General features: G+C 51.0%; 1 protein-coding gene across 1 annotated transcript in view; it reads right to left on the bottom strand.

Annotated features, from left to right (window-relative positions):
* The window catches only part of Mical (Molecule interacting with CasL), a 72,409-nt gene that overhangs the window by 14,006 nt on the left and 45,079 nt on the right, over positions 1–13,324 (bottom strand). The window contains exons 18-22 of the mRNA XM_077674189.1: positions 10,198–10,320; positions 5,715–9,476; positions 3,987–4,072; positions 3,000–3,189; positions 1,783–1,879 (exon numbers count right to left, since the gene is read on the bottom strand). Coding sequence (XP_077530315.1) covers positions 1,783–1,879; positions 3,000–3,189; positions 3,987–4,072; positions 5,715–9,476; positions 10,198–10,320 — 4,258 coding nt within the window. The remainder of the gene's footprint in view (positions 1–1,782; positions 1,880–2,999; positions 3,190–3,986; positions 4,073–5,714; positions 9,477–10,197; positions 10,321–13,324) is intronic.

Raw genomic sequence — 13,324 nt, 5'->3', positions numbered from 1 at the left:
GCACGTCGCGTTCGCGCACGTAACGCGAATAAAGTGTTCAAGTGATATTCGAGCTGGCGTCGTTACTGCTCAAGCGGCGTGGCTTCGTGCCGTCGGAGCGAGGCTTGCCTGTTGGAGGCAGCGGGGTGGCGGCGGCGGTTGCCGGGTGGGAATGGGGGGGACACGGGGAGGGGGGAAGAAATTCAACCGGCATCAGAGGGGAGAGCGTTACCTCTCCCCACGCAAGCTGCGCGCTCTCGCATTGTTGCCATGGCAATTACAACGCCTCCAAGGCCAACATGGCGGTGGCGTTGCTAGGGCAACAACAACGCAGTAATGTTTCCCCAGGCTCACCAGGGGAGAATATGCCGCATGAGTCGCAATTAGCCCGGACGCTGGGTTGAAGGCTAAGTCCGCCTCCTGCTACCGTATTTACCCGATTTTAACGCGCACTTTTTTTACGAAAAAATAGGTCGAAAAATCGCATGCGCGTTAGAATCGGATACAAAACCGAAACTGCCGAAACAGCGGAAATTTCGTCCCACCCATCCCCATCGCCATCTCAAGATGGCGCCAAAGCTTTTAGCAACGATTTTTCGGTCGCAGCAAGCCTAGGCGCCTAGGCTTTTCGATCAGAGTTCACACAATTGTCACATCGTTTCGCTTGCGCGCTTGATAACGCAATGGCAGCAGCGGCTCCCACGCGTTCAAAACGAGCGGTCGGCTGAAGCCTGCACCTCTGGAGAAGCTCTCGGGATGGGCGTCCGAGGCATGGGCCACGATCCCATAGACCATGGTTGAACGTTCGTTCAGAAGTGTGGCATCGCGAACGCGCTTGAAGGCACCGAGGCCGAGATGTTGTGGTCAGCGGAGAGCGACGAGGAGTGAGATGAGTGAGATTACTTCGGGAAATAAATCGCCCGTTTCTCTCGCATTCGTTTGTCTGGGTCACAATGTCCCATGCGCGGTACAATCGGAGGTGCAAGTTTTTTCTTCTTTTTATTTGCCAGAAAAATCGGGTGCGCGTTAGAATCGGGGGCGCGTTAGAATCGGGTAAATACGGTATTTAAAAATCCCCAATCCCACATGCCTAATAACACCCAGTGTCTTGTTCCAAATGATGATGGGAACAAGACACTGAGGCCGGTTCCAAGTTTCTCCGAGTAAATCGCAAGATATTTGAAAACGCTGCAAAGCTAATGGCCACAACACTACACAAATTCAAATGACAAGCGTCGTAAATCCGGGAAAATGTTTCTAGGCTGCATTAGTATCATATTAGTGTGCAAGGGTGTTGTTATGGAACTTGAGAATACTGTATTTTCGTGCGTGTAACCCGCACCGAAATTGTGAAAATTTCAGTGGCGAAGTATGGGTGCGGATAATATGCGGGGTTTTTCCTTTCGTGCAGCTTCACAGCAATGCGAGTTGTGCCGTGAAGCTCCTACACAGTAACACTGATTAAGCCTTCCATGGCAGCGACTGCGCAAAACACACAAGGACAAGGATGAAAAAACACGGACGAGCGCGCCCTAACAACTGAATTTTATTAGTGCATTGTGACTTTCGCCTTGCAGTCAGTGTATTCTACTTGCTAAGTATACGGTTTTTTTGTCTACATAGTATGTGATGTGTTGCTTGACCAGTAGCTCTTGTGCCGCCTTTCCTGTATCAAATGCGTGGGCAATATGCGAGGATTTTTTTTTTTCTTTTCCGGCAGGCTGAAAATGGGGGTGCGGAATATATGCAGGGGCGGGTTGTACGCGCAAAAATACAGTATGTATTTTGCCAGCTTTGGCTCACCTGATCAGCAACTCCTGTTCTTCCCGGGACAGTTTGTTCTTTTGCCGCATCAGCCGGAACAACACCTGCGTCAGGTCTTTATCCTCCCCTTGAAGGTCTGCATGTACATACAAACAGGTCATTTGTGGCTCCTTGGCAAAGTCCGCCATAAAGTTGATTGACTGTAGGGTTTAATGCGCCGGCGCACCGCAGGTGATTAGGCGCACCGTAAAGGAGGGCTCCGGATTAATTTTGACCACTTTTAACGTGCGCCGAAATCTCGTACACACAGGCTTTTCGCCTCCATCAGAAAAGCGGCCGCGGCGGCCGGGAATCGAACCTGCGTCCTCGTGTTCAGCAGCGCAACGCCTTAGCCACTGAGCCACCGTGGCGGGTCTGTCATAAAGTTGCTAGCGGGTTAATAAAGGCAGATGGTGCCACAAGGAGGGTTAAAAAACTCGTGGGCAGTCCAATGGATGCATCTTTTTCCACCCTCCCTCTTCAATATACAACACCAAGTCGTTTCAAGGGGGAGGCATAGTGCTTTACGATGACCCCTTTGAACGCAACGAAAGGACAAACCCTTGAAGCAGAGTTTTTCAGCGGGCAAGTGGGTGGGAAGGGGAAGGGGGAAGGGCAAACGAAACGAGGACTGACTGAGGACTTTGAAACGAGGACTGACTGACAAGGATGCTTTGTTTGCATTCTTATCCCAGTGAGCAAAGTCCCAGCAGACACCCATACACTGCTACCCATACACTGAAGAAAAGCCAATTATTTTGAACATGAAAGTATACGATGTTGATTAGTTCGACCTGCGATCAAAGCAAGCTCTTTTTCTTACCCAGGGAGCTTCCCTACCTCTTTTCGCCTGAAGAGCTCTCATTTTCAACGTGACGCTGACGTAGCGTTTAAACATGTGGCGTTGTTAGCCACACGCCGAGTGAGTCACAGGAATCACGAGAATTAACTTCATCAGTGATTAACTTCAAGAACCAAGAAGCTAAGAAACACTACAGACCATTTCCAGCGATAACGGGAATTTGAATTTGTTCATTTTGCTGCCATTCGTGCATTCGACTTTCCACACAATTCAACAGCAGTCCCCAACAGGGGAGTGTGCGTGTACGGTGGACGTAACACCCAGGAACGGTCTGGCATTCGAACTGGGCACCGGCTTTTCATGATTCAATCAATCACACACACCTGCACTGTCCACTCTCCCGCATCAGACCCACCTTCGTCCTCCTCGTCCTCTTCTCCCCGCAGCGCCCTCTCCACGAGGACCCCTCGGTGCTCGAGGGAGCGCAGGCTCACTTCGATCTCCTCCAGCCGCCGCTGCAGCTCCTGGGCGGTCCGCTGCCGCTTGCGCTCCTGCTGACGCTGAACCCGCAGCGTCAGCCGCTCAAGCTTGCGCGGATCCACCGCCTGGCAACGGGGAGACGGAGAGGGGAGACAACAAGTTGTCGGGAGATGGCAACGTTCATACCCACACACCCCCATAACGCTCTCCCTCGATCAAGCACTACCATCCACACCTTGGTGAAACAACAAATAATTTTAACGTGGAGCCCTATGGGCCCCCGTGTTTCAGAAGAGCCAACGGTATCGCCGGCGCTGATCGTGAGAGAGAAATCCTGTAGTGCCACTTTGCAGTGTCCATCAAAACCCTCAGGATCGTAAGGCAACTGCCCATGAGACGGTGTGTGAGCACGAGAGGAAACTTTTCACTGCTCGGAAAGCTTTCATGCGATGCGAATGGGGCCTGATAACGCAATCGCGTTCCACAATTAATAGCGAATCTTAAGCATCCTCTTTTGTAATATGCCCACTCTATAATATGTTCAGAGGTCTATCAACAGATCACAACCTTAGCTTCATGATTTGTAGCACCACAAAACAGACACTGCCATTAGGCTGAGGCAAATTTTGACGGGTTCAGCGCACCACACCAGCTCACCAATGGAGATTCCAAAACCAAAGTACAACGCAGCTTTTCAGGTGTGGGAGCTCAGTAAAGGAAATCACGGCATGCAGAGGAATCCTGCCAAGCTCCCGAAGATTTTCTCTTAGGCGAGTCAGGCACTTGCTTTCATCTGCAGTGATAACTGTGTGTCAGTTAAAATGAAGCAGAGAGTGAAGCAGAGAGGTGCTGCTAACAGATATCCAGCCCTAACCCTTACACCACCGACTTCATACTCCAAATGCTGCACTGCAATCTTTACCTTGCCCTTCTTGTCACAGAAAGCTCCTGTTTCACCATTCCCGTCAAGTTCTCGGTCATCGGAGTCTGCAAGACCATCTTCCTCCCCTGTGGATGCAACAGGGAGAGGTAAGCGAGATGTACGCATACAAAACACTTCAATAGCCACTGTCCCCGCACAACAGAAGAAGGGCACATTTCAAAGCTGCATTACTCGTGCTTGTGAGTATTATAGGGTTACATTTAAATATTTGCTGCCAGCAATAAAATAATTACACAGCCAGTAGTTAACATAAACTTATACCATACTTGGTCACTGTGGAAGAAGAGCTACATGGAAACAACGCACTGAAGTAACACGCAAGGCTGTAACAAACGTTATGCTCTGTTTAGTTTTGGTGACTATAAGGTAATTGGAAAACTAAAATCAGCAGATGATGCACAGGGAGTTGAAGAGGAAAGCAGCAGCAGAACAGACAGGGAAGTGAGAAATGCCTTGTCAGTGACGTATAGGTTGTATTCACTGTCGCGATGCGTATGCTGGCAACCATGTGTGTCACCTTAGCACTGAGGCACGTGGGCTCCAGCATGGCAGTGCACGCATGAGGTGATCCAGCGAACTCAAAAGCATTACCTCGACATTAACCACTGTTTCACGCAGCGTCCTAAAGCCTACCTGTCGCAAGACAGGAGTGAAGTCGTCAGCACACATCAGCTGATCTCTGCTCCCCCCGATCGAGCACCGTGTTTTGGTATTGGTGCAAATTGGTACTGCTGCTTGGCGTTCAGTGAGCAATTTTTTGAGTGGGTGCTGGTTTGAGGAGTTAAACCCAAAGATGTGACGTTAGGCCTAAGACAGAGCAATGTCACTGTCATCCTACGTCGGCCTGTGGATAACAGCTGTCGATCTTCACTTGACAACACGACGTTCGGCCTATTTACGTCGCGCTGTCACACGCCTACATACCCTCCTCACCCTGCTACACATCCAACCTTTAGCGGAGAAGGCGTAATGGAGCTGTCGCCAAACTTTGCAGGGAAGCGTTTCAATTTTGCTGCACTTCACCCCACAATCATCATCATCATCATCAGGCAAAGCTGGCTTTCCTGCAGGACGTCTACGCGTTACAGACGCCATCGGTGAGAGCACTAAAGCTTCGCTTCAATATCGTATGCTTAATACGCAGTATAGTACGCAATATAGCACCTCACACATGGCAAGCTCGAGTGAAGGACATCAAAAGTGGGGCTCTTCGATTATCAGTTTCGGACTCGCTGTGGGTTCCCCAAGAAGCAATCCTGCTTTCGTTTTAGGGGCAAAGCCACTTAGGGGCTGGGGCTGTTGACGCCTCTTGTCGTCGTCGTCGTAATCGTTGTTTCATTTAGTCACGGTACTAAAACACCGGAAAAGTTGTTTCGCCTCGCACTACAACGTAACGCATTCTAAAAAAACACCGGGACATTCGTTAACGCCTCGCGTTAGACAGCTTCATGCTTCAACTTCAAAGACAAGAGACTTTTACAGCAAACCTGTATACCTGTGCCCCCCAACGGTTTCATCTCCGTTGGCAAAAACGCCAAGGCGCCAAAAATACACTTGTACACTGCATGCTTCGCCCCTCCCCAGGTATCACGTTAGTGGAGATGGCCCGGGTTTTTTTCGCAATCCTCGGAATACCTCTGGACCACCCGTGGCGAGTTCGAGACAGTAAATTGAGAAGCCCCAGTGAATGAACCGCAAAGCACTTACCCGTTGCCCGTGGCGCCGTCATGCTGCCGAACTCGATGCTCCTGCTCTTGGCCGGCAACTGCATCGGCTGGGATTTGAGGTTGTCCAGGCTGATGTGCTTCTTCATCTCCTCCCGGACAGTGGGCCGTGGTGGTTGCGGGCGCTGCAGCGGCACCGACGGGGCAACACCACCACCGCTGCCGACCCTAGAGGCCCGTGGTTCCGGAGAGACGTCCACCCTCTCCGTCGAGCAAGGCGTGCTGTCGGCCTTGGCCGCCGGCGTCTTCTTGGGTGACGAGGAGGCCTTCTCGGTGCGCGGCGTCTTGGACAACCTCAGCCTTGAGAAGGTCTTGGTCCTCTCGTTATCGGCGACGTCCTTGGCGGCCTTCTCACGATTGTAGCTCTCCTTCTTCTCCTTGGTCGTGGCCACCGAGGCGTCTCCACCGCTGTTGCTCCGGTTGAAACCCAAGAAGGAGAGCAGGTTTCTTCTCGTCGTTGACGCGGCTGGCGACGGCGCCGTCTTTCGCTCTTCGTCCTCGTTCCTGGCAAACAGCCGCCGCTTTGTCTTGGGCTTGGGCTTCCACACGTCGGCTCGGATCTGGTACGGATCCATGAGGGTAACGCTGCCCACGACCACGTCGTCCAGACCGTCTAAATCATCAGTCGACCTCGCCGGCGAGGCAATCGGAGTGGCCGAGTCGTTGCCGTTGTCATCTAGGCTCGCAGCGAAGTCCTCGTCGTCGTCTTCGAACTGGGCCAAGCGGTGCTGAGCCGTGCTGAAGCTTCGCAGGGACGACCTGTCGTCGAGCGCGTTGAACGTCTCATCCTCTTGGTCCAGGAGGTCCGTGAGCGTGATCTCGTCGAAGGCCGGCGTGCGTGCGTACTTGCGCCGGTAGCTGCAAGGGCTCAGGCCGAGCTCCTCGTCGCTCTTCAGTCTGGCACGCTCGCGAGCCTCGCGGCGAGCACGTTCCCGCTCCGGGTCTGTGCTGGCGTGAAGGGCAGAGAAGTAGTTGGGCCGCGATGTGGGTGGGGTTTCGAATATCTCAGAGGTCGGCGTGCCGGCCTCCGGAGGCGTCTTGAAGTCGTCGAAGTCGCCGGCAAGGCTAAGGCTGTCGAAGTAAGGCAGGTTTTGTATGTCCTCGTGCACGCTCTTGCGGGCCAGCTGCTCCCGCCGACTCATGAGCATCGCCGTCACTGGGTCCGCGCAGGGACGCAGTGGCGTTGACGAGGTCGCCGGGAAGCTTTCCGGGAACTGGTTAGGCCTAATTCGAACTCGTGGATCGGCGCTTTTTACAGGCCTCTCTATCTTGACGGGGGCTGACCGGGCCACGGGTGGGTTGTTCTGTACGGCCGGAACCACACCTCCAGCCGTGACGCCGGCACAATCCAAATCCAGCTCTTCGCAAGAACCGCGACTGCTCGGTGACGACGAACGAATCGACGGGAAGTCGAGCCGCTGCAGGTTGATGTTGAGAGACTTGAGGTAGATGACGTCCCCTGACAGCGGCTGCAGATCGCCCCCACCGCCGCCTGGTCCTTCACTGGACCGGCTACGGACCTTTTCCGCGAATGAGCCGCCATAACCCTGATACCTCGGTGGTTCCCGCATTGGCGAGTGCCCCTTCCGGTGGCCAAGTGCATCCGTTCTGGCTGGATCAGCATTTAAAGTGTTCTTATCCTGGTTGTCAGGGTCAACGGCAGGAGCGCTGTCTCCGTGAAGGCAGGCTTCCAGATGTCCAGCAAGGCGTTCGGTGAGGGCTGGCGCGCTGCTCCTGAGGTGCTCGACGTTTACAGCCTCCACGGCCTGTTCCTCGTTCTCCTTGCTGTCCGACGGTGGCCTCTTTCGCCTGCGCCGGCGAGTGACGTTCCTGTCATCGAAACTGAACTCAGCCTTCAGGTCTTCGACAACGGACAGTGCCTCCTTGTCACCACCCTCTCTGGCCCATTCGGAGACTGTGAAGTCGTCGCCGTCACTGTGCTGACCGGCAGGTGTGATGGCTGTCGGAGGGCCCACAGCCTCCTGCACCTCCTTCATTGTCTCCAGAAATGTCTTCTTCGATATGGACGGGTCAGACTTGCCACTCTGCGGTCCTCTCCTGCTGAGCTCAGATGCCGTGAGGTCATCTTCGTCGCTCATGCTAGCGATCGGAGCATGCATTGCCTCTCTTGGAATGGTTCGCGGAATAGGTGATGGTACGGGAATGTCCTCCATAGTGGCAATCTTGTCAGCGTCTGTGGGAAGCACCTCCTGGTCGCTGATGGATGCAGAGCACGTGGTGTCCTCGTCGGTCACGTCGCTCTGCGGCGACAAGACGTTCGGTGTAGCGCCCCTGTCTGCAGGCTCTGCTTTCGCCAGGTCCAGCGCTAGCTTCGACCTATCGGCAGTCTGCTCACTAGCCGTCCTGCTTCTGCTGCTCGTTTCCTGCTCTGCCATTGGCTGTATGCTGTCAGTGCCAACCGGGCTGTCGACCTTGGCAGGCACAGAGTCCGGGCTTTTCTCGCAGAGCTCTTCAGCTGGGTGAACTTCAGCGACATCCTGTCGTAAAAGGCTGTTTTCAACAAACTGTCCTGCCTTGGTGTCTAAAAGGTGGACTAGCTCAACAGTCGGGGCCATGTGATACAGTAAAGAATTGATGGGAGACAAGACGTCGTCATCTTCCACCTGAACTGGCCTGCGTTGTACGACGGTCGCCTCTTCAGCAGTGTCCGTGGTTGAAGTCTCCGACGAATCCGGACGGTCTGACAGGGCGGTTGCCGTGGATACCTTCAGAAGGGTGCCTTCCGATGACTCCGGATCGCCAGACGTGGTCCTCGAAATGGCCTTGTGACTGAGAAACTCTGGCACCGCCTCCTTTGCAACTTCCAGCGGCGACCTTAGAACATCCGGTGAGTGTCCCATGAGTACCAGAGGACCATGCTCCTCAGAGCTTGAGTCATCAGCATCCGATGACTTCCCACCGTCGGCGGCACTCGACACTGAGTGCCGGGACGACGAGGTGATCGAAGAACTAGCTCCACTTTCCCGTCCGGACAGCTTTCCGAATTCGACACCGGCTGATGACGCAGAAGAGACTTCGGCGTCCGATTCAAATGTGGCTCCCGCTGCTTCCCCTTCGGGAGTGACCAGAGGAGAGCTCCCGCTAGACGCGCCACGGTCTAGGAGGAGGCTGTAGCCCAACTTTCCGTCTTCCGGTGACGCCCTCGATGAAGCCGTGGTGCTCGAATGGGCTGTGCCCATGGCGGCACTCACTTCGGACACGTCTGTCAGCGACTGGGAACCGAGGTCTTCCACTAGAACACGAACTGCCTCTCCTGCAGCATGGACGGGCTCAGAGAACTTGTCCACGTTGGACGAAGAGGACAAACCGGACGAAACGCTTCCCGTCGGCAGGCTCTCCGCCGACTTGGCTAGCTTCGCAGATTGCTGAACGGACAGCTGGTCGCTGGACGTCTGGTTATCGCTGGACCTCGGACTTACGGGTGTCATTTGCTCAGTGTTCAATTTGTCTTCGAGAATCAGAGGCGCAGTTGATGGTACGACAGCGACAACATCGTCATCTCCTTCAGGTTCCAAAGCGTCGTCATCCTCCACCTGACCAAGGGCGGCACGTACTTCTTTCGGGCCCCAGTCGAGTTCTGTGTCTTGATCGCCCAGTGGAGTGTCGATCACGATCACGGGAATCTCGTGCTTGGGCGGAGGTGGTTCCTCTTCCAACTCGGATGACACGTCAGACGAGCTCATGGTAATACCTTCTTCATCCGAAATGTATTCGTCGTCTGAGCCTTTGCCACAAACAGGGACAGGAAAAGAGGAAACGTGTCACCCGGTGTAAGCCCATGATGCAATAGCAAAGAAATGTTCATAGGTCACCTGGAACAACAAAAGCTAAATTGCACCATTCCAAAAACTGTGGGAGATCATTAACAACGGACCATTTTCCTGCAATGGTCATCCCAGCGGCCGCCTCAGCAAACGAGTAACTGCTGTCAGGCAAAATTTCTAAATCTATGCTTCTATCTTTACTCCTAGCAAATTTTCTTCAATGTATACCTCATTCTCAACAATAATCCCAAACAGCCAATTTACATTCACTGTAGGACGAAGGCCTCTCCTATAAACTTTCAATCCTGCCCCTAATCAGTGCTGTTCGAATCCATTATTTTCTCTGAGAATATTCTGCAATTGAGCGTTGAAATCGTCGATCAACACAATCAATATTGAATACGTGCGGTAGCAAAAAGGTACCAAGAGATTTTCTAATGGCTGTAGTCTGAGTTTGTCCTGCACTCCATGTGTTTGTCGGAGGACACTGCAATGCTTTAACATGCCAAAATCGCTTTGACGGATTTCCTCGTCTGGAGGCTTGAGTGGAGGAGGGAATGATAATACGAGGACGGGTCTTTTGCAGTGAACAATGCTTTGCCACCTCCTCAAAAGTGTAAGGCAAAAGTGGAAACCTGCCAAACAGTCAAAAGCAAAGAGGGTTGGCTTCCAGGGGCTCACCAGTGGAGCTCTTGTCCTGCCTGGCCGATCCCTTGTCCTGGTTGAGGATGGGAACGGGCACCGTGAGAACGTCTTCCTTTCCGTTCTCGCACACTCTGCTCGAGCGTGCCCTTCCTTGCTCATCTGTCGGGGAGGAACACCCGCATCATTCGAGCTGGTCAGTTGACAAACACGTACAGTTCGCTTCCATCACGACAGCATGCAGAAAAACCATCCTCGCACATCGTCCCATGACAGAGCGCAGCTGATTTTCGAAGCCACCCAGTTTTAAAATGCTCTAATTAAACAACCCACCATTACTGCTGCTAGTACAAACAGGTACTGTACGAGAGGTGGCCACATTTTCTGGCTGCGAAATGTGTCTCGGATCATACTAGAAGCCCACTTACTGCGGAAAAATATTTTAGGTGCCGGAAATTCTCTTCGCTATTGTAAAATATGGACCTGGCAATTCCGCCATAACTTACCAAGCTCCCTGTAAGTAATGACTGTGAATTTGAATTTTCCCGCCAATTTTCTGCGTTCGTTACAATGCGGTTGCAAATGCTGTTGCCTTTTGCTATGTTTACTCAGACATCCGCTTCAGCAAACATGCCCTCCACCCCTCTGAATACGTAATGGCCTAACCCGAGAAGGCAATGGAGACAAGAAAATGTGCGAAAAACTATCAGGTCTTTGTTAAGTACAAGGCTGACGTTGGTATTGCGTTGCATAGAGGTTGTAACAAGCACACCAGGGACACCATCAAAGTTCTATCTGAGGCACTAAGATACACGTAGGCCATGTAAGAAACATGCAGGAGTGCAAGTGCTTGACTCCTTATCATACTGTCCCATCTGTTGTGATAGCGCTTTCTTACAAAGTGATGTACCAACCAATTCAAGTTTCAACTCTTCCAAGCTTCGAGCATTGGCTGACATTTCACGACTGATATTTTTATTATCCCTAACCTTGCTTTTCCGTGTCCCCATCTACTAACATAACAGACTCTCCTGATAATAAGACATCACGGCTTGATCATACCATACAGAAATTAAAGATTTCATTTAACAAGTCATGACAGGTATGAATTCCAGCTTTAAACCTGGTAATACTGTCTGATGCGTACAGAAGCCAACTGTTTCATATGAGGAGACGCAAGTGTATTTGTGGACATTAAACAGCCCAAGCATGGCTCTTAGCAAAGAATCCAAAAGCCATAGCCCCAGTTAACAGCAGGGGAAAAGGAAACACAGTATCCAGACAATTGCTTCATATCTGACAATGCAAGTTAAACTGACAGGCAACAGTGTTTCAATAACGCTTTAGTATTGCAGCAAATAGCTGGCTCCACTGCTATGCATGATCCCACAGCTTCATCGATAACCTAATGGTACAGGACATTTAAAAACAACAAGATTCAAGTTACTCACATAAAAGGCAATTGATTTTTGGCTACGATATCTTCTAACAAAAGCCCCAACAACGTCTCAATGCACCCTTTTGGGTACGAGAAGCTCGACACGCAGTGCTATACCATATTTTTGCTCCCAGATTACATGCTTGCAACACGAGCAAGATTAAGTTACAAGTTATTAAAGGCAGTGACCCCAGGTTACGAAAATGCAATTTCCAAGGTTACCGATATGGCATTTTTCCCACAACACACCCAAAAAACAAGGTTTAAATAACATTTGCACAAGCCCAGCAGAAGCAGTGCTAGCCATTAAGAGAGTAGTGCAAGAGAGCTTCTTACCCCTTGCACTGAAGAGACAGATTCGCCAACTAGAGAAAAGCACTAGTGATCCATCTTTGCTACTGTCTTCGAAGTGGCTTGCCAATTCTCTTGATGCCTTGGCTACCGTTTGAAGATCCGTAACTTCGTCAAAACTACCGTGTTAGGCTAGTACACACACGGGGTTGTTAAAGAGTCACAACCACACGCCCCCAGTGTTAATACGCCACTACTGACACAAAAATTAAGCACACACACGCTATCACAGCAAATAGACAAAAACACCACGAGAAAATGCCACAAAACGAGGCAAGAAAAAAGGACACATTAAGGACAAGTCTTGTGAAAAAAAGTTGTATTTTTTCCGAAACAAGAACGTTTCGCGTCTTGGTAAAGTCCACACAAAGCTCGTATTTCTAAACCAGAATGGCGGTGTGCGCAACATAAATGCTTTTGGCAGTGATGCTCCAAAGCAGCGAAGACCGTCTTAAGTAGCTTGCATTATCCGCATAAAGGTGCTCTGAAAGGCGACAGAAGGAAATGAAAAACGAGAAGCAGCAAGAAAAAAAAGAAAAATGGTGCATGCAGGCAAAACCATGCAGTAGGCAGATGAGTCAGTACAATGTTCCCAATTCGTAGAATAAATTACCAGACCTTTCGTATTCTCGAAATTTCAACCACCCCAATTTCCACATATGCTTTCTATATGTTTTCTTCTCGCATTAATGTACCCATATTCTTTGAAAACAACTACGGAATTCATCGTACTAGCGAACATTAAGACAGGGACACAGATAAAGAGAAGACCTGTCTTAATGTTCGCTAGTACGATGAATTCCTTAGTATACCGTAACCAACTTGCCCAACTTGGCGCTTTAGTAGTCTTTGAAAACAACATTTTTTGTTTCGAAGAAATTTAGAATTTGTACATTATTAATACTGCATTTGCTGAACAGCAAAAGATACACGGTAAAAAATCGGAGGACACAGGAACCCTTCTTACGAGTTGTGCATGCGAAAGTATTGATGTCCAATTGAACGCCGCTAGGCGCTTCGAGTTTTGCTGCGGGCTATGTTTTCAAGTTTTGTGATCAAAAGAGTGCAGGTTATAGTTTAGAGTTTCAACGTCAGCTTGTTGGCTGTAGACCAAAATCATTTGGACAATTTTTCTGAGAATTCTATTCTGGAACTTATTCAGCTGTTTCTATAGATTTTGTAATGGTCGTGATTGCCGAGAATTATTTCCGTTATCTGGGACTAGAGGAAACCCCCCCCCCCCAGGCGGGTGCCCCGACATAGCACCCAACGCTCATCTTAATAAAGTTTACTCCTCAGCCTCCTCTACTTCTGCATTAAGCATCCCGGTTTGCTGGTGACTGTTGCACCACTGGGCAAGGCCAGTGCAGCCACCCA

This window comes from Haemaphysalis longicornis, unplaced genomic scaffold (assembly GCF_048455015.1).
Source record: "Haemaphysalis longicornis isolate Haplotype H1 unplaced genomic scaffold, Haemaphysalis longicornis Haplotype H1 scaffold_6, whole genome shotgun sequence".
NCBI lineage: Eukaryota > Metazoa > Arthropoda > Arachnida > Ixodida > Ixodidae > Haemaphysalis > Haemaphysalis longicornis.
The sequence above is the reverse complement of the archived record's forward strand: the minus strand, read 5'-3'. Positions and strand labels throughout refer to the sequence as shown.